The 21,181-nt window shown below is 33.6% G+C and overlaps 2 protein-coding genes across 2 annotated transcripts; one reads left to right on the forward strand and one right to left on the reverse strand.

Annotated features, from left to right (window-relative positions):
• The first annotated feature begins 1,418 nt into the window (after positions 1-1,418).
• On the forward strand, positions 1,419-3,817 carry LOC114307402 (UDP-glucuronate 4-epimerase 3). Its single transcript, XM_028252809.2, has one exon. It carries the CDS (start codon positions 2,111-2,113, stop codon positions 3,437-3,439), a length of 1,329 nt encoding a protein of 442 aa, XP_028108610.1. The 5' UTR covers positions 1,419-2,110; the 3' UTR covers positions 3,440-3,817.
• Positions 3,818-12,131: 8,314 nt separating this feature from the next.
• Positions 12,132-19,721, reverse strand: LOC114307403 (small ribosomal subunit protein uS15). Its single transcript, XM_028252810.2, has 5 exons — positions 19,464-19,721; positions 19,253-19,325; positions 14,424-14,562; positions 14,102-14,288; positions 12,132-12,359 (listed from the first exon to the last, which is right to left on the reverse strand). Exons 1-5 carry the CDS (start codon positions 19,484-19,486, stop codon positions 12,326-12,328), a joined length of 456 nt encoding a protein of 151 aa, XP_028108611.1. The 5' UTR covers positions 19,487-19,721; the 3' UTR covers positions 12,132-12,325.
• Positions 19,722-21,181: the final 1,460 nt, after the last annotated feature.

Consider the following 21,181-nt stretch of genomic DNA (forward strand, 5'->3'; position numbering starts at 1 on the left):
CCACCACTACCACTCACTCGCTACCACCTACCACTCGCCACCGTCACCCATCACTACCACCCACCATCACCACCCACCACCCACCCGTCACCACCCACCACCACCCGCCATCCGCCACCCACCTGCCACCACCACCCACCACCCGCCACCACCACCCACTCGCTACCAGCCACCACCCGCCACCGTCATCCACGCACCCACAACCACCACCACTTGCCACCTAACTGCCACCACCACTCACCCTCCACCACCCCCTATCCGCCACCCACCTGCCCCCACCACCCACCACCCGCCGCCGGCCACCACCACCACCACCACCACCCACCCGCTACCACCCACCACCTGCCACCGTCATCCATCCACCCACTCACCACCACCACCCACATCCACCCGCCACCACCTACTACCACCAGCTACCCACCACCCACCGTCACCACTTTCTACCACTGTCTTCCGCCGTCACTTGCCACCACTTGCCATTTCTCACTCTTTTTTATATTTTTAAATTTTTTTAAACATTTTGTCAATTACCAAACGCGTTTGTAGTTTATGTTTTTCTAAAAATAAACAAAAAATAAACAAAAATCAGTTTATAAAATTTTTGTAAATATAAACTGAAAACGTAAACGTTACCAAACACACTCTAAAAAACTTAATCTAAAAAACTCAAATCACACAAACTGATTAGTTTTAATTTTTATAATTTGTATAATAGGTATGGTTTATAATTTTAAAATTATATTATTATAACATGTATTGATACATTAATTAATATAATAATTAATGTGTGTAGTACTTATTAGTAAATTAAGAGTAGTGCTAGAGATCCCAAATATTCTACCAAAAGTTTTACCAAATGTCTCACATGGGTGTGGGACCCACACAATGTGGGTCCCATGTGGGTCCCACACCCATGTGAGACATTTGGTAAAACTTTTGGTAGAATTTTTGGGGCCTCTAACATTTTTGGTAAATTAAACATGGTAATAGAGCTGCATTAATAGTGATTGATTAGTAGTAGTAATTTTTGGTAATAAATTTCTATAATTAGTCATAACATATGATGAAATCATTTATAAAAATCAAAATTTCAACTCTCCACAGATCTCTCACACCTTTCAATGGTGTGAAATTTAGAACCACTCATAATAAGGCCTCGTTTGGGAACCCTCTTTTTTAATCAAAAAGTCAACAAGTTACTAAATTAGTCAAAAAGCCAACAACCCATACCAAAAAGTCAAAAATTCTCTTTTCTCTTTACTTTTTGCATATCTTTTCGTAAAAAAGCCAAAAAATCAACCCAAACGTACTAGTTTTTTTTAGCTCATATTTTAGCCAAAAAGCTAAAAAAATTATTAAATTAGCTTGTTTCCAAACGAGACCTAATTAGCCTAAAAAATCTCATTCACTTCAAATCCCATATTTCAATCAAATCTCATCGCTAATTGAAGAGCTCCCACCCACATAACAAAACAACGTTAAATAAAGATTGCATAAAAATGGAGGCCTGGATTTCAAGGCCTGCCTAAACCAATGAAAGTGCCTTTGTTTATCATTAATCCAAACATTTTTTACTCAAAACTAGGTTTAATTTTCTTAGGCTAATGATTAGGGAAAAAAATAGTTTATAACCTAGATCAATGGAATTAAGATTAACCCATTTCACTAGTTACAGTCTCTCTCTGTTTGACTCTTCTTGATCTCCATTTTTAGTCAATTCAAAACCCATTCTCTCTCTCTCTCTCCAAAAACCCATTTTCTTGATTAATCAACAAATCTCAATCTTTCCTCTTACAGAGCCAAGAAAAGCCACCAAAGTGCAGAACCAACCAGTCATTCCAAGAAACCAGAAGATTCTACAAATAAAGAAAAAATAAAGTTGAATACCACCAACACCACACCCTTCTTTTGCTTTCTCTCTTTGTTTTTCTTTTCTTTTTCTTTCTTTTCTTATCTTCAACACCAACAAGGAGAAGATTTGAGAAAGAAATAGAAACTTTTCCTATGACCTAACCCTAGATTTTCCTCCACATTACAAGAAAACCCAGAAAAAAAAAAGAGAAAAGAAATCTAGGGTTTTGATCAAAATCCCCCAGATTTTCCCAAGAAAATGTCACAATTGAAGCAAATGTCCCACATTGATAACACCCCATCAACCCCAGGAAAGTTCAAGATGGAGAAATCACCATACATTCACAGACTCAGATTCCACTCTTCTCTTGCCAAGCTCACTTTCTGGTCCTTCATGTTCTTAGGCTTAATCTTGATCTTCTTCTTCAGATCACCCTCTTCTTCTTCTTCTTCTTCCCCAATCTCTTCAGATCTCTCTCGCCGATCTCTCCGAACCCATTCTTGGGCCGACCCAGTTTGGGAAAAACGGGTTCGATCCTCTGCCCGAGTCCGATCCCACAATGGCTTCACCGTCCTCGTCACCGGCGCCGCCGGCTTCGTCGGAACCCATGTCTCCGCCGCCCTCAAACGCCGTGGCGACGGTGTCCTCGGCCTCGACAACTTCAACGATTACTACGATCCATCTCTGAAGCGAGCTCGACAAGCCCTTTTGGAACGAAGTGGAATTTTCATTGTTGAAGGTGATATCAATGACATTGATCTTTTGAAGAAGCTTTTTGAGGTTGTTTCATTTACCCATGTAATGCATTTGGCTGCTCAAGCTGGTGTGAGGTATGCTATGGAAAATCCAAGCTCTTATGTTCATAGCAACATTGCTGGTCTTGTTAGTGTTCTTGAAGTCTGTAAATCAGTCAATCCACAACCTTCAATTGTTTGGGCATCTTCTAGCTCTGTCTATGGACTCAATACAAAAGTACCCTTTTCAGAAAAAGATAGAACTGACCAACCTGCTAGTCTCTATGCAGCCACAAAAAAGGCTGGTGAAGAGATTGCACACACATATAATCACATTTACGGGCTTTCGCTAACCGGGTTGCGATTCTTCACGGTTTATGGCCCTTGGGGTAGGCCAGACATGGCTTATTTCTTTTTTACAAGAGATATATTGAAAGGGAAATCAATTCCGATCTTTGAAGCGTCCAATCATGGCACTGTTGCGCGTGATTTTACCTACATTGATGATATTGTGAAGGGTTGTTTGGCTGCATTGGACACTGCTGAGAAAAGCACTGGGAGTGGTGGGAAGAAGAAGGGACCGGCTCAACTGCGGGTTTTTAATTTGGGGAATACTTCCCCTGTTCCAGTTTCTGATCTTGTTGGGATTTTGGAAAGGCTTTTGAAAGTTAAGGCTAAGAGGATGATCATGAAGTTGCCTAGGAATGGGGATGTGCAATTCACGCACGCGAATATAAGCTTGGCTCAGAAGGAGCTCGGGTACAAGCCCACAACAGATCTGCAGACAGGTTTGAAGAAATTTGTGCGGTGGTATCTCAGTTACTATGGTTCTGGTAAGAAGAGTTCTCAGTGATATACACATTCATTCAATTGTGTGGGTACTAGTAGGATGTTTCCAATTCTTGTTCATTTCGATTCATATGATTGTTTTTTTGTGGTTACCTATCTCTGTTCTTTTGCCCCGATTATCTTGTTTTCGTGTATCTTTGATGATGCCATACGAGAGAGAAACTTGCATTCCACGACCAAGAAGGTATTTTTTGTGGTTGGTGGACCTTGTTTCATTCTGAGCTGTATCAAAAATCCAGAACCATGTTCTTAATTTCTCGCGAATGTAATTGTTGTAGTTTTATCATTAGAATTCATGACTAGTAGAGCATTTGGCGATTGGTTGATGACTTTGTATAATCTTCCATGGAATTCCAATAAGATAGCACACGATAGTTTTAGATTTTCTGACCTCTTTATACATTATTTGAATTATATTTGACTTGTATGTGTTGCCAAAATGTGTGGTTTATTTATAATGCGAATCTTTTTATGTAGCTCTGCCAATTTATATAACTCGAATGCTTGTAGTGATGTCTGTTTCACTGTGCCTGAAATTTTTCTACATGTACATTAAAATTTTATTTGGTGGGTTTCCTCCGGCCTTATTTATTTAGGGAAACACTTTCAATATTTGTGAATAACTAGGTGGAGATATTGTATTTGGAGATTGAAGAAACCTTTCATTTTCTCTTTTTGGGATTTAAGGAAACCTTATAATTGGTGGAGATATTGTATTTGCAGATTGAAGAAACCTTTTCCTTTCTTGTTTTTGGGGGGGTTTTCTTGATTAGTTAGAGATTGAAGAAAGGGAGTGGTTGAATTTAGAGATTTCTTCACTTAGGGCATCCTTAAGTTTTTACAAACTTCTAGAAGTATATTGGCTGATGTAACCGTGGGTGGTTGCTGAGTTTCTAAAATATTTTAGTTTGTTTCAATTCTTCAATAGAATAAGCTTCAAGCATTCTAAAGTCTAAACGATTGATCTCTTCTCTAGGTAGAAACATATGCTACAAGATATGCTTGGATTCTAGTATTGTGTGTTTGCTATTTGATGGGAATAGCTATCAGAGATCTGTGTAAGATATGCAAATTTATTTTTATTTTTATTTTTTTTATAAAAAAATAAAAAAAATTCAATCAGCACCTTCACCTAGCTCATGGGCTCTTCAAACATTCACTGATTTGTTCTATTCTTAAAGGTCCATTTTTGTTTTGCTTTTGCATGGCCTATATAACCTACATTTTTTTATGACTCAAGGGATGTTGTTGTGGTTTGCTCATAATTAATCTATGTGTGGTGTTTTACCTAAAGGAATAAGCACCGACTTTAAGTCTATTTTCTATTTTCTGGTAGTTTAAAATTTAGAACAATTGGTGAGTTCAGGTTGGGAGAGGTCTTGGATTTGAGTCTATGGTGTCCTAAATAAGTATACTTTTTGTCTTTTTGGACCAAAAAATTGAAGAAAAAAATATTGATATTTGGGTTAACTTTTTAACTTTTTATGGAAAAATGTGTATTAAAAAATTGTATAAATTAGTGTGTATGGAAAAATTAGGATTGAGAGTTGTGCAACCGTAATTTTTTACTTTTAGTGAATAGTGATAACTTTTAACTTTTTGAGTAACTTTTTGACTTTTTAATTTTTCTTTAACTTGCCAAACTTGGCCTTAGTCTCTTTTTTTGCATTATTTCTTGTCTCTATCTGTGGATGTTTGCATCTATATGTACAAAATGGGGTTGCTCATAGAGAGCGCGTTGGAGAGCTTAATGTACATTGTTGGACCTATTTTCCAAGCCTGAACATAAGAGGAGGCTGGTTTGGTTGAACCGTTAGCCGTGCCTAGCAGACCATGGGAGAGTGTGTCTGTAGATTTCATCAGAGGACCACCTAAGGTGGAAGAGATTGTGTCTGTATGGAAAAATTAGGATTGAGAGTTGTGCAACCGTAATTTTTTACTTTTAGTGAATAGTGATAACTTTTTAACTTTTTGAGTAACTTTTTGACTTTTTGACTTTTTAATTTTTCTTTAACTTGCCAAACTTGGCCTTAGTCTCTTTTTTGCATTATTTCTTGTCTCTATCTGTGGATGTTTGCATCTATATGTACAAAACGGGGTTGCTCATAGAGAGCGCGTTGGAGAGCTTAATGTACATTGTTGGACCTATTGTCCAAGCCTGAACATAAGAGGAAGGCTGGTTTGGTTGAACCGTTAGCCGTGCCTAGCCGACCATGGGAGAGTGTGTCTGGAGATTTCATCAGAGGACCACCTAAGGTGGAAGAGATTGGTTCCATTCTCGACAATGTGGACCAATTTTCCAACTATGCCACATTCATTGTAGCGCACAAAGTGTATCACAACTGAAGAGACGGCCAATTGGTGTCTCAAAATGAAATAACTGTAACCAAATCTGAGTCAGGTGTGTTTTAGAAATCTCAACCTCAAAACTGTCTAGGTGGCGAGTTTATGCTAAAAGCATAACTGAAACTGAGAACATTTTATGATGTAGAACATGTAATTTGTTTTTAGGTTTTAACAATTGGAATTTCTTCATTTCTATTTGCTATCTGGTTGTTGACATCTAGGCTCCAATTACCCTCATCTGAGATTCTTTAGCCAGCTAATGTGGTTAAATAGGATTTTCATCCTTTTACCATCTGTGGGGTCTTTTCTAAAAAGATCATTTATTACAAACACCTCTTAGAGTGATGATTGAGACTCCCACTCTCATAAGACCCTCACAAGATCTCCAAAAATATGGATCATCCATGAGACGGACCTTACACATACATGAATGGGCTCTATACATATATGGAGAGTCAGGATCACTTTAGGGGTGCGGGGGTCATCTCCAAAAGGGGTCTCAAACATTTCTCCACCTCAAAATGAGTGTCGTACCCATGTACACTTCTGACATGCCACGTGGCATGTTAATTTTTTTTAATTATTATTACTTTTGAAGAACCAGTTGAAGACGACACTTCATGGATACATGTCTTGTGTTTAGACATGGTTCAGGGCACTTTTATTGGTTTCTTTTATAATTTTAGAATCAAAATAAAATGGGCAAACTACATATACCTCCCTCGAGATTTAGTTAAATTACAGATATTCCCTGAGGTTTCGGAAATTACAGATACCTTCTTGAGGCTTATATTTTCATAATGAATTGTCCTCTAAGGTTTATATTTTTATAACAATTTGCTCCTTCATTTGTTATGCAAATAGTACCTTTAGGGGGGTATCTGTAATTTCTTAAACCTCAGGGGGTATCTATAATTTTACTAAACCTCGAGGGGGTATATGTAATTTGCCCAAATAAAATTTATGAAAAGTAAAAAAAATAAAAATACACGTGTATATATTTGTTGATGTCTCTTACATATTTGTGTCCTAAATTTATATTCATATAAATAACAAATAAAAATATGAAAAATAAATTTTTTTTGGTCATATTCCTGCTTTGTCTGTATTTTAATTTTTTAAAATTGCTGTCTCGTATATGAACCTGTGTTTGTGCTCCGGTCCCTGTTTCTTAGCGGGTCATGCGACATGGTGCAATACGATATATAAACTATTGTCCAAATTGGTGTAAATTAGTGTTAAGAATTATTGTGGTGTTTGGTTATAGGCCATTGTGGTAGTGAGACAACAAATTGTAAAATTAAAGTTTATTATGCCTTATTTATGATGTTTGGTTATGCACCAAAGTGGTGATTACGATTAGTTGTGGTGGCTTTGGTTATGACTAAAACGATCTTCAGTTATAATTCAAATTGGTGTTAATTACAATCTAATGTGATTATGATTAATGACTCATTTATTTAATTTTTAAATCTATCTAAAAATGGAGGGGCATACCTTGTGTGGGTGTATATAGTCAAATTTTCCTTTCCAAACCTCATGAGGTATATTCAGAGGGTTATAAATACAATAACAAAGTAAAATAAAATAAAAATTCAAAACTCATTGCCTTCAATCTTAGATGGGTTCACACTCCTATTTGACAACATTGTATTTTGTATCCCTTTTATGAGAAGTTATGTACTTATATATAAGGGAATTCAGGGTATAGGACACACAGAAAAATAACATTGTATTTTGTATATCTTTTATGAGAAGCTATGTGCTTATATATAAGGGAATTCAGGGTATAGAAGCAACAAAACAAGACAAAACATGGAGGTACAACTCTAAACAGGGGTGGTGAAACTCTGACTTATACCTTTCTATGTTTGTGTAATTTTTCTTTTGTGTTTCACTGAGTTGTAAATTTTTTTTATCTACATCTACATCTTTATCTTTTATTTATATTAGCATTACTTAGTGGTGTAGAATAACCTGCACCACTTTTTGTAGTATGGCTATCTTTTTATTTTTTTCCTTATGTTGGAATTTAGCTGCTTTATATCTTCCTTTGTCCTTGATCTAGTATTCTTCATTCAATAAAAATTAATTAAAAAAAAAAAAAAAGAAGAAGAAGAAGAAGAAAAGAAAAGAAAAAAGTAAAAGATTCTTGAACTAGGAAAAAAGGTTGGTACACCAGCAGCCAAACCCTTGCAAGATTGCACTGGCAGTCATCTGTTAGTTGTGCCATTTGGAGAGGGGAACATTCACATTCTTTTCTTAAAAAAAATATTGGATAAATTACACTGATTTTTTTAAGATTTGAAAAAAAAATACAGTTATCACTAATTTAATATAATTATATTTGAGTCCCTTGAGGTTTAAAGTTTTAATTCCATAGCAATCATTTCTTCATCAATAATTTGTCAGTTATATTGGTGGAAAAATAAGGTTGTCATGTCATCTTTTTTACTTTGAAATATATATTTTATTTTGTTTATTTTTGTATTTTCACACCACTTGCATTGATTCATTTTTTTAGCCTTACTAAAAAAGAGATTGATATAATTATGTTAAAAATAAAAGACTTATATATTTTTTTAAAGAAAGTCAGTATAATTTATCAAAAACTATCCAATGTCGTTGTGCAACAATTTTGGCCATACATTGATGTGGGTTCCACACAAGGCTAGATTATGTGTAACTTTTTTCTTTTCTCTTTTTAAATATTTATTTAAATTTATAATCTAAATGCAATCTAGCATAAATAAAGTCAAGGTTTTATAGTTATTTATTCATCCTTGCATAAAAAAAGTCAGATTTTTATAGTTAGAATACAATTAGTTCAATCAAACTTTCCATTTAGATGTTTCAATACAATTGAGTAGTTGAGTTTATTTTATTTTTTTATTTTTTGTCATTGGTAGTTCAGCTCAGGTTCTGTAATTATGTTTGTTTAAAAAAAAAAAAATTAACAAAAGGTTTGCTTCATTATGCTTTGTCTCTGCAACAAGCAAGCTTTGTTGACTATATGGACAGTGAAGTTTCTAAATATAAATCCAGTGTAGAAGTTGCAAGTTAAACTAATATTGGCTAGTTTGGTGCAATTTAGGATAAGTTCACATATGTGGAATTTTCGCTTTACTTTCTTGTAGTTTGATTCATATGCCGTTTACTCATATCATTTGAAAATAAGCACATAATTTCTTAAAGTTTGTGGACTAAAGTACATTATTAGACATTTTGTTTAAGTATATATGCACATAATTTAGGATAAGTTCACATATGTGGAATTTTCGCTTTACTTTCTTGTAGTTTGATTCATATGCCGTCTACTCATATCATTTGAAAATAAGCACATAATTTCTTAAAGTTTGTGGACTAAAGTACATTATTAGACATTTTGTTTAAGTTTATATGCTAAGATATAAAAGGACTATGCACTCATTTCTAAATATTAAAAGAGTTAAATCACACATGAAATAAAACCCAAGAGATTAAATTGAAGTTTGCCTTTCAAAACAATGACAAAAATGTCTATGATTTGTATAACGAGATTACTTATGTACAAGGGTATTTGAGTTTCTTTCTGAGTCATTAACAGGTTAGACGATATAATTTAGTCCACAAAATATAAAGAAATATGGGATTATTTCTACACAAAAAATATTATGCACACATGAGCTAAACCATAATAAATGAAAATTTCCTAAAAGTTAATAATATAAATGAAAAAATTAAACCCCTCACTTGCTAGTGTTTCAATAATTAATTTTTTCAAAATTTTAAATTATTGTTATCTCATAATTTATAAATAAAAGTTGCACTAATGATAGGGTCAAAATAAGAAGAGAATATATAAGCACCCCATAATAAACTGCACTAGCCTCTGTTTGGCAAGTTGGTTTTCAGGCTTTTTTGGTTATTTTAGTAACAAAAAATAAAATAGGCTATTTTAGCCATAACAAACAAAACATCACATCCAACCTATAATCATTACATTCTTCTCTCACAAAAAAAGTCAAAAAAGCCAAAAAGCCCTTCCCAAACTAAGCTTTTTAGCCTAGGCTAAAATAGCCAAAAAGCCAAAAAGCCAACTTACTTCCCAAACCAAGCCTAAATGAGTGCTGAACTATTTGTATATAAGAAGATGACAATGGGGCAGATTTCATTTTTTTTTTCCTCCAATTTCCGAGTATGTTATAATCTTGTGGGAGTTTCTATATACATCTTTTTTTTTTCAGTTCATACTATTTTGTTCGTTCGAATATCAACTACGAACCAAAATTAATTGTTTAGATATCAATTATTAAACTAAGATTTTATTTAGAAGTTGATATTCAAACAATTTATTTTTGTTCAAAAGTTGATATTCAAAAAATAATGCCAACTACGAATATTTGTGAACAAATAAAATCACTTCCAATCTTACATGGTAAATATTTTGAGCATTCCATCCTTGCCCTAATGTCTAGTTATTTTTCAAACCCTGTCCCCAATTTCCCGTCTCAAATATATCATTTTCTTTTCTTTTTTATTTATTTTATTTATATTTATTTTTTTGAGAAAAATATACTTTTTTTTTGTTGTTGTTGTTGTTGTTTTGGAGAAATATGTACCAATTTTTACCACTCATGTATAAGGAACAAAATATGGCTAAACCAAAACTTAAAGGCTACTAAAGTATGTTACAAAATAGTTGATTGCAATGTAATGCATTGTATGAGTGGCTCTAAGATCAACTTGATTCTCCCGCATCAACTTAGATACTAATCCGATAACTTACTCGTTCATTTTTAAAGGTGTCATGCGGATGAGTTTTGTATTCATAAATCTCATTTGGAGGTATTTTAACCTAATAAGTTCACTAAAAAAAAATTATATAATTTGATATTTTCTCCATGGAATAAGGGAGAGATCTTCCTCCTTAAAATAAGGGAGGGATTTTCTCTATGGAATAAGGAAAATATTTTCTTTTTAAATTGAAGGAGAGATTTTCTCTATAAAATGAGGGACTATTATTATGTATTAGTTTCAAAATAGAAACATGTGCAAAAAATTAAAAATGATGATTTGGTCATATTATATTAAAATGACCTAATGGAATACTAAAAAAGAATACGAGTTAGATAGAATAAAACACTTAGAAAAAGGATTTATCAAAAAATGACCCATTGTGGATTCATGAAAAGATTTATATTAATTGTAATAACATAATTCTATCATATTTTTCATTTAAAAAATGAACAGTTATTTTCAAAAGTGTACTTTTTATTAATTTTTTTGAAAAAAGAAATAACCAAAATTATGTAGTTGCAATTAATAGATCAATCTAATTTCGATTTTCGATTTTTTATTTTTTATTTTTTTATGAATAATCTCACATATAAATTCTTACAAGATGATAATTGAAATGAGTTCCGTAATGAATCCCATGAGTCAGGTTGGACTTGAAAAGGGCTCAGCAAAAGGAATTTCTCACCTTCATTTCTATTTTCCTTGAAGAGTTAGTCTACATAATTTTCACCCCTCATGAAAATTATGTCCTAATGTATTAGTTTAGGTAGGGTGGCGCCCCTCAAGAAGAGGGTATTTACTGAGCCTCTCACCAACTCAGCAAACTTTATCCCGTTGCAAATTATATGACATAACATGGAAACTGATTTCCATAGGGACCACAGATAGTAATGCTGAATCTAAATTTTATTTTATTTTTACAGCTTGATTGAGAAATTTAAAAATCACTTTCCCGTTATTAAATCTTTAATCATTGCTTAAAGTAATGGGCAAGATGGGTTTCACCGGAACTAATAAACCACTCCTAGGATCAGGCAAATAAAAAAGAATAATAAGCATACCTTGTATGTTGTGTTCCAATAATAAATTTTGATATAAATTTGAAAACCAAAAAAAAAAATGTTAAAAAATTTGTGATTCATTCTTATTTCACTTACCTTTTTCCTTTCCCTTTTTTCATTTCCAAATTACTATCTAAATCCATGATCCAAACAGAACCTTAATCTCGGAGCAAATAAATCCAAGAACATTACTTCTTCAGGTTAAATTTGGCATTTTCAACATTGAGTAATTATTTTTTGGGACATATTTTTCTGTTTGCTTCTCATAATCTGATATATAACATTTGTACATCTGTGAGAGGTATGATATAGAGCAAGCCTCTTGGCTAAAGAGAAGAGAAATGAAGGCCCTTTCCTATTTTTAGCTTTCAAATGCATATATAATCCTATTGTGGGTAGGCTGTAGAAAATAGTTTCCCTAGCCTGGACTCAACTCTAGAAGTCCTTGACTTATACCTTGATTCTTGGACAAGTTTTCTCATTGTGGAAGTACATTTTAAAACATGGGGAGAAACTCAAAACTCTATAATCTTCTCATAGTGAACCCAAAGCAAATTAATCCACAACATCAAATACTCTTATGTCCTCCCTCAACAACAACCTCTCCTGCTTTAATGAAAACATCTAAAATGCTCAAAAACTGAGTATTGCTCATCCAAAAGAGAAGTGAAGTACAACCCACAACTATTACCAAATATTCCTCCCTAAGCAACAAGAGTGCTGGCTGTGGTAGACTCGCTGCAAACAAAGAACAATTTAATAAGTATAGCAAATTTGCAATCAAAGAGAAGCATGCAACATACATTGAAACAAATGGCAAAAGGAGAAGAGTAGAGATCACAAAGACCTTGATTATAGCATCATCTAAAATTAAAATATGAAAAAGGGCTTATTCCCGGTTCGGAGCGACAATATAGTTAAATACTTGGGGACCCCAACACAAACATACAGAACCTACTAATATAATATGATATTCAGCTGTGGGAAAATGCTATCACATTGCCAAAAATAATTAGCTCGACGGAACACTAGCATTCTTCCAACAAGGTACAAATACATTTTGCATTCCCAAATGTAGCAGTCTGAACAATTTGTATTGATGATACATCAAGACATCCCATGTTATGTGCACTCAGGTAAGTGTTGGGTATATCTAAGGGGTTGGACCCATCAAACCTCTAACTGAAGGACGTGCAAAATTGGCAAAAAAAAAAAAAAAGGATCAAATTTGTTAATAAAATGGTGTTCTATGTTATAGTGTCAAAAAAAAAGGCACTTATTTTAAATTGATGGATATAATAAATTATACAACAAAAATACATATAACGATAGCTAAATAAAATTCTATAACAAAATTAAATTGATGGATATTTGTGCTAAGCTGTCTAATGGGAAGTATCAAATACATATCGATGTATATAAGTGTGAACTACATGGGCATTTAATTTATTCCGAAGCTACAGTACCAAAAAATCCTATGTTTTGATACACTAACTCTAATGATGTGTCAAAACAAATGACAATTTTTGGCACAACCAACATTCAGCGGGCACTCCAACAGTATGTCAAAATCTATGCCAACGTTAAGAATTGGCATTTGCGCTCCGAAGAGTTCACGGAACATAAAAAGCATTTTCTGTTAAACTCCAATGGTTTGTGCCAATTTTACCAAGCTACAGTACCGAAATACTGTATATTTTTGCATACTAACTCTAATGATGTGTCAAAACAAATGACATTTTTCGGCACAGCCAAGATTCAGCGGGCACTCCAATAGTATGTCAAAATCTATGAAATGCTAAGAATTGGCATGCTGTCTGATGGTGATGGTATGCTATCTGGCCTGTGCCTTTTTTTCACAGGCTGCCACCTTAGCTCAAGTTTGACTTTCCAATAGTGCAATGCATAAACATTCCATTATGCCACAAGGCAGCCCAAGATCCACCTCTAATGTACCATGTTAGAATTTTGGAGGCAACCAAACCAAAACAAATTGACCCACAACCCAACAGCCGTGGAAACAATCATATCCAAAAATGCCAATACATTTCTTTATTCAATTTCTATTGTGCTCAATTCAGATGGTGACTAATCAAAATTATCATGTGTCAAAGATAATATTTGCACACAAAACATTACGGCTATCAAAGGCCATGATACACCTAACTACAATATGTCACTTGATTATCTAACTCATTGCAAGGACCAAAGACATCTTCAATCATGCACTGCTCACAAGTTGCAGAAGCAAAAGACGAATGCACTGAGAACACACATCTATGAACTCCTATAATAGTATCATATCTCAACAAAAGTGATGCACTGAGTGTCTTATGTCACAATAGATGCCTAATGGTTAATGGCTGTACGCTGGAATGTATCACGTAAGATGCGATGGCCTAATAAGGTGCACAAATTCAGCAACAACATTACCCAATATTACATAAAAGAAAAGAAAGAAACAAATGTGTAAAACTTACTATTTCCAGACGGGTGGAAGCTTTTTTGTCTTCTTGTAGTAACGAGCAAGTCTGTGGATCCTGCTTTCAACCAGGATCAACCTAAACTTGGAATCCTTATCCTTCCTGTTCCTCTCCAGATGCTTCCGGATTGCGACTGCTTTCTTAATGAGGTGGTACAGGTCCTCAGGTATTTCAGGAGCCAGACCTATTCAATTATAAGAAACCATGAGATCAATTCGTCATTTATCTTCAATTCTTTTTTCTTTTTTTTTGAAAAAATTTATCTTCAATTCATTAAAGAGAATTAAAGCAGCGACAGAACAATAGAAGGAAGATGTACCATGGGCCTTGAGAATACGCAAAATCTTGCTTCCAGTGACACTCTTCACCTGGGCAATCCCATGAGAATCACGAAGAATGACACCAATTTGAGAAGGGGTCATGCCTTTCTTAGCAAACTTGCAGATGTTATCCTCAACCTGAAGGATTTGAATAAGAACTGTTAAAATGTAAAGATAGTGAAAAAACTTAGGGATTGTTTGTGATGACCTAAATAAGTACTTTTTGTCTTTTTAGGAAAAGATGTGCAGAAAAGTAGAGAAGTGATGTGATGAAAAAAAGATAAAAAGATGGATTATTTGAGGTATGCCAAACTTGGCCTTAGTTTGAAAAAATAAAATATGAAAACCATTGGTCATGACAATTCAACCAACTAAACACTAGGCTCTGTTTAATGATAAAAAATACATTTATCAAACTCTGGGTTTCCAAAAGTAGAACAGAGGATTAACACGAAGTCACAATAGACAGAATTAAATTTTAATATCAAGAACAAGTTGAACAATGTTCATATAACAAAAACGCACAAGGTTTCATTGACAAAGCAACAGGTGAATGTCAGAAATTATGACAAAGCACTATCATTCATTAGAAATGAGTAAAAACCTGTTAGATTAAGATACAAAAAAGCAACAAAGTTGTTTGGGAGTATAAAGGGGGATGGAAAGGTGAGGAAATGACAGCAACATCCCTTGTTTGGATGTTCAGAATAGAGAAAGCGAAGAAGCAAAATTATATATCGCCATTCTACCATTATTGAAGTCCTCACTTCTGTTTTTGCTATTTTTTAGTGTTCCAACTAGCTTAGGTTGACAACTTAGCAACCTTGTAATATGCAACCTTAGGTAGAACTTGAGCCACTACCATGAAGAGAGCACAATGGACAAGCCTCAAAACCTTGGAACCTTGAAGTGCTATGGAAGAGCTTCATTGCGTTGAAGATGCTATGGGATGCTTTTGACAAAGTGAGGACTGAAAAGGCTATGAAAAATAAGCTTTGTAGCTAAGGTCAAAATTGGAAACACCATGTAAAATAGTCAACCAGAGTAGGTCCTCAAGGGTTTGCACTGCCCATGCGTGTGGCCAAATACTTAGGCTTATTTTGGCAAAAGAGTAAAATAGCCAAAAACCAAAAAATCACTACAAAAAAAATCAGCTCTTTTCTTTACTTTCTACAAATCTTTTTGTAAAAAGCTAAAAAGCCAACGAAAATAACCAATTCCCAAAACAACCTTTAGTTTTGGCTGACCAAAATAGAGATCCAGAGAGAGCATAATTTTGCAAGATGGGGATGGGCTCACCAAATATTGGCAGAGGGATGACTCATTGGGTCTTTTTTTAAATTTCCAACGCTATGACTGACCAAAATGTTGGTATGGTGCATTTGGCAAATTTGAAAAGCAGCAGTTGGAAAGTATAAAAACTAAGCAACCATATTCTTGAAGAGAAATTATTTGAGACCTAAGACTAAGAGCACCTCTATACACTTGGATCACATCTCTAAAGGTTTCCCACCTTATGTGAGTCAGCGATACCTTAAGAAACCTTCATTACATCTTTCGGTGGAGAGCTTGCTCAATTGGGAGTGTTGCAGTCTATGAAACATATATATTTTTAGAAAGGAGTCGTAGATATTGATACTCAAATTCTTGTAGATAAGTATCTGATACTTCCTAAACGTATCCATACTTTGAATTAATCTTCTTTTATTACAAAACGTAGCATATACTTTTTCAGATACTCTAGATTACGTATCCAAACAATTAAAAATTGAGATGATAATATTTCTTGCATTACTTTTGCAGCATAATTGTTAGGATAACACAGAAGAATATTCTTTTCAATACTTTTCTTACTTGTAAGATGAGAAGAAATAATGAGTTTATAATAGTATCTATATTTTCAAAATTTGTTTAAGTGATGAATCCCTAATGTGTCATAAATGTATCCCATATTTGTCTATCTGGAGAAAGTAAGAAATAACAAGAAAATATAATGATGCTAAATCACATTTCAACAATTAGACAAGCAAGTAAATTTGCATACAACACTTCTACTTATAACACTAGTGCGAAACAGAAAAGCATATTTGCAAAACATTGAGGTTTTGTTTATAGCCAACCCCATTTGATGAGACTTAATACTTGGTTTGGTTTGGTTATTGAGGTTCTATTTAGTTGTTACAAAAGCAAAAAAAACAGAAAATAGATTGTAAGCCATACATTAACGCATCCAAAATGATTTAATTGATGGCTTATTGGCCCTGTTGGTATATCACACTGCATTTGGAGGACATATTTTTTATGATTTATTATATAATATAAATTTTTTTGGATGAATAATATTATATATTATTATATTAATGTAATTTATAATATATGTTAATATAAATGTAATATGAATAATATTATATTTGAATAAATAAAAAAAAAAAGAATAATATTATATATTATATTATTATATTATGAGATTTATATTATCTACCAATATTATATACTAATAGACTACTAATATTATATACTAATAGAGGGAGATCGAGAGAACAGAGAAGAGAAGAAAGAAGTCGGTGACTGAGAGAGAGAGTAGAGGGAGATCGAGATCGACAGACGAGAGGAGAGGAAGAAAGATCCACAGATCGAGAGATGAGAGAGAACACAGAGAAGGAGATCGAGAGACGAGAGAGAAGACAGAGCAGGAGATGGAGATTGAGCATCGAGCATGTCGAAGCAGCGACCGATGTCTTCGCCGTTTCAACAGGCAACCAGGTTCTCTCTTTCTCTCCCTCTTTCATTTCTTTTGTTGTCTGTAAAGAGCCGTGTCCGAGAGAGAACACGCGAATCCGACACAAATCTCACACCCACACCCGTGTCGTGTCGACACGGGTACTTCGCCCCAAAGTGCCGAGTCCATGTAACACAGCATATAGTTGAGATCTAAGAAGCACGGACACTTCTAAGAAGGTAACGTATCCGTGTCGTATCCGTGTCGGACACCGACACTCTTTGGACACTTTCTCGACACGTGTCCGACACTCTTTAAAACGTGTCCTATTTTTTAAAGACCCGGACACTCTTTGGACACTTTGGAGAATACATGTGTATCTCTTAAACACACATATCTATCAATTAGACACATGTGAAACCAATTATAAGTTTGAACAAAACAACTTAAGATACAATAATAAAAAAAAAATCATATAAATTCATAAGAATTATTGTCATATTTAATATTTTTATTATCTTTGAATGATATATTCATATATATAACATATAATAAATATATAAAATTATATATTTCATGCGTGTCCCCCACGTGTCGTGTCCTGCATTTTTTGAAAATTAGCGTGTCGTCGTGTCCGTGTCGTATCCGTGTCGTGTCACGTGTCCGTGTCCATGCTTCTTAGGTTGAGATTGTATATTTATATATCTATTGCAAAGCAAACGTAGACAATAGGAAATTATACATCCCACTAATCTAAGCTGGATAACCAATCCTACAATAATCTCATTGATTGTAAATCATTTCATTATTAATCCTGTTAACCAAATAGGCCCTAAGAGACATAGCCGCAAATTCTTAAGGGTTGTTTGGGATGTCCTAAATAAATGCACTTTTTATCTTTTTGAACTAAAAAGTTAAGAAAAAAAAGATAGATGTTTTGGTTAACTTTTTGTCTTTTTACGAAAAAAAATATGTAATAAAAAATTGTATAAATAAAGTGTATCGTGGAAGAAATTTAATTGGTCGTACAACTGCCCAGTGGCTGCCCCAGCATGTCTACACAGAAAATAATTGCCTCCTTCGGGGTAAAGTGTTTGAGCAGTGATGGTCGGTCCGTGGGGGCCACTAGGGATTCCGTTTTGATAATCCGAATCGCTCAATATGTACAGCTCGTTGAGTATTATATGCCTGTAAAAAATCACGTTAATCGGATATCGATAGTTATATGGTCGGATTAATTTTTTCAATAGTTAGCTATCACACCATCCGTTTTGTTTATACAAAATTGATTTGATCTTATAACTAACGATATCCGATCAATGTGATTTTTTACAGGCATATATTACTCGACGTCGACGAGTTTTACATATTGAACGGTTCGGATTATCAAAATGAAACCCTTAGTGGGCCCCCAACGGCCCAATATTACCATCAAACTTTGTAACTTTACCTATGAAATTTTTTTTTTTGCCCCAACAAAAGTGTATAATGGCCTAGTGTCAATTATAAGGACGGTTGTCACATCCACTTTGTGATTTGTATTATAAAAACATATATAAAATATTTTTTTAATATTTTTTATTTGTGAATAGTAATGTCTAATTTGTTTTTTGTGTAACTTTTTGATTTTTTGGATTATATGGGAGTTGCCAAACCAGCCCTTACTATCAGCCAAGTTGATACTAGTCATTTTTCAATAGTGACTCAATTTATGACCATAATTTTGTACAAATATTTTCTATTATTAAAGGCACACAGCTTAAAAGAAGCTGCTTTGTCACAAATCTTTGATTTTCCAAGAATGCCACTAAAATTATTAATTGCAAATTCCACATCCAGTATCTGCTCTAAACCATATTCAAATTCAATCCATCTCCTTCATTTATTAAACCGCCCAAACCATCAAAATTTTAGATTTACAATTGCAAACCCACCACTAGTTATTATAAAATAAAAAAAAAAAAACCCAATTGGACAAATCAATTTCCAGGCTACAATCAAGCATTTCTTGGGTTTCTTGAACCCCAATTACAATTATAGTGATTACATTTCCACTAAAGCCGAACAAACAATAAATTGAAGAGTTAAAAAGGATTTAGGGTTCCATACATCCTGAGAAGAGATCTTCAACCAACTTGGTGGGGTCCTCTTGTATGGTAGAGCTGAAGCTGATATACCCTTACTGTAACAAATACAAGAAACAGAATAGAAATCAAAATATTGTATACAAATAGATGATACACATGTATATATATATATATATATGTGTGTGGTTACAGATATAGAGAGATAAGATCGGAGAATGGGATGAAGAACATACCCACGACTGTGCATACGACCCATGTTGACGGTGGTGGTGGTATGGACTGTGTCGCTGCCGCGTTGGTTTGCTGAACACCGCTTGTAGCAAAGCACACGAAACCCTAGATGAAGAGGGAGGCTAGGGCTTTTATGTATATTTCACTTAATTGAATTCGAGTCCTTAGGGTGGGTTCGTTTTCTGTTTCAACCCAAGTGGATGAGATTAGTGACAATATCATATCATTTCACTTTGCGAGAAAATTATGGTGCGCTACCTACTGTTAGGGGAGTACGTGATGTGATTCAAGTAGGTTAAAGGTAAAATTATAAATTAAATCGTGCATGGTTGATTGGCAAGTAATCAAATCGTGGTTTGAGTGATTTTAATTTACTAGTTGATTAAAGAATATTCTTAAATAATTATCAAGTATTTACATAATATATAACACTAATTTGCATAATATTATATATATATATATATAATACAAATTAATTTTACATAATATTTTTTTTATATATAACTATTAATTTTTAACAAATTTCATATTTTAAATCTTTCTCATACTCGTTTTTAATTTAATATTTCATTAGAGGTAAAAATATATATATATATAATGAAGCGAAGTGGTTTTGAAGATGGATTATAAATTTAAAAGTTTAATCTGCTGTTAGAGGATAGATCGGTTTGATTTTAGCGGATTTGGTGATATTTTGCACAGCTCTACTAACAGTGCATAAAATATTTAGAAAACTTGATAATTGAACCGATCCGACCTCTATGAGTTTGGTTTTTAAAAATATATTTATTTAGTTTTGACCCAAACATATATATTGCATAAAAATATTTATTTATAGAGAAAATTAGTGAAAGGTCTATTCCAAAAGAGTATAAGGAATTAGATCAAAAGCAAAATCTTATTTAGTAATAAAGACATATTGAAGAAGTCATCGGAAAAAGTTGATGGCATTGGAAAAGTCTTCAACACCAGAAAATTCGTCAAAAAATTGATTGAAAAAGTCATTGGTAGTGGTGACGGGCAGCCAAAGGCAGTAAGTAGTGGTGGTGAGTAAAGAAATGTTTTACATTAACAGATAGGGTGTTGAATGAATGACATGTATCACATATTAATATATAGTTAGTTTGGCGAATTTCATTAGATAGAGAGATAAGTTGATTTCAAGAGATATATAGATAGATTGATTATAACAAATAATTTTTTTTTTTTTGCTCAAAGAGATTAGAGGTTGGACCCAATGGCCCAAAAGATTAAAAAATAAAACTATGGCTTAAGTATCTTTATTTATGTCGACATGTCTTTATATAATGTATGTTACAAATATTAGAATAGATGAGTCATTCTATGGACACTTTTTTGACATTTGTGGTGTGATTACTACAAAATCATAACTAAACTTTGTCAAATTAAATCATAATCAAATACATTTTGGATTATAAACAAATTGAGGTATAAGTCATAACATCATGAGTAATAACTATCTCATTATTAACACTACTATTGAAAAATCTAAAAATCCCAAGATATTGATTTATGATTTATGATTATATATCAATTTTAAACAGTAAATAACAATCTCAATCAAACAATCAAAGACAAATTGATATAACGATTTAACATGAAAAATCACAATTAGAGTGTCTCCAATTGGGATAATAAAAAAAATTATAGGCCAAAGCTACAAAACAATCCACTAAAAAGACAAAAAGAGATTACATAA

Source organism: Camellia sinensis, chromosome 5 (genome assembly GCF_055761805.1).
Source record: "Camellia sinensis isolate YWXY chromosome 5, ASM5576180v1, whole genome shotgun sequence".
NCBI lineage: Eukaryota > Viridiplantae > Streptophyta > Magnoliopsida > Ericales > Theaceae > Camellia > Camellia sinensis.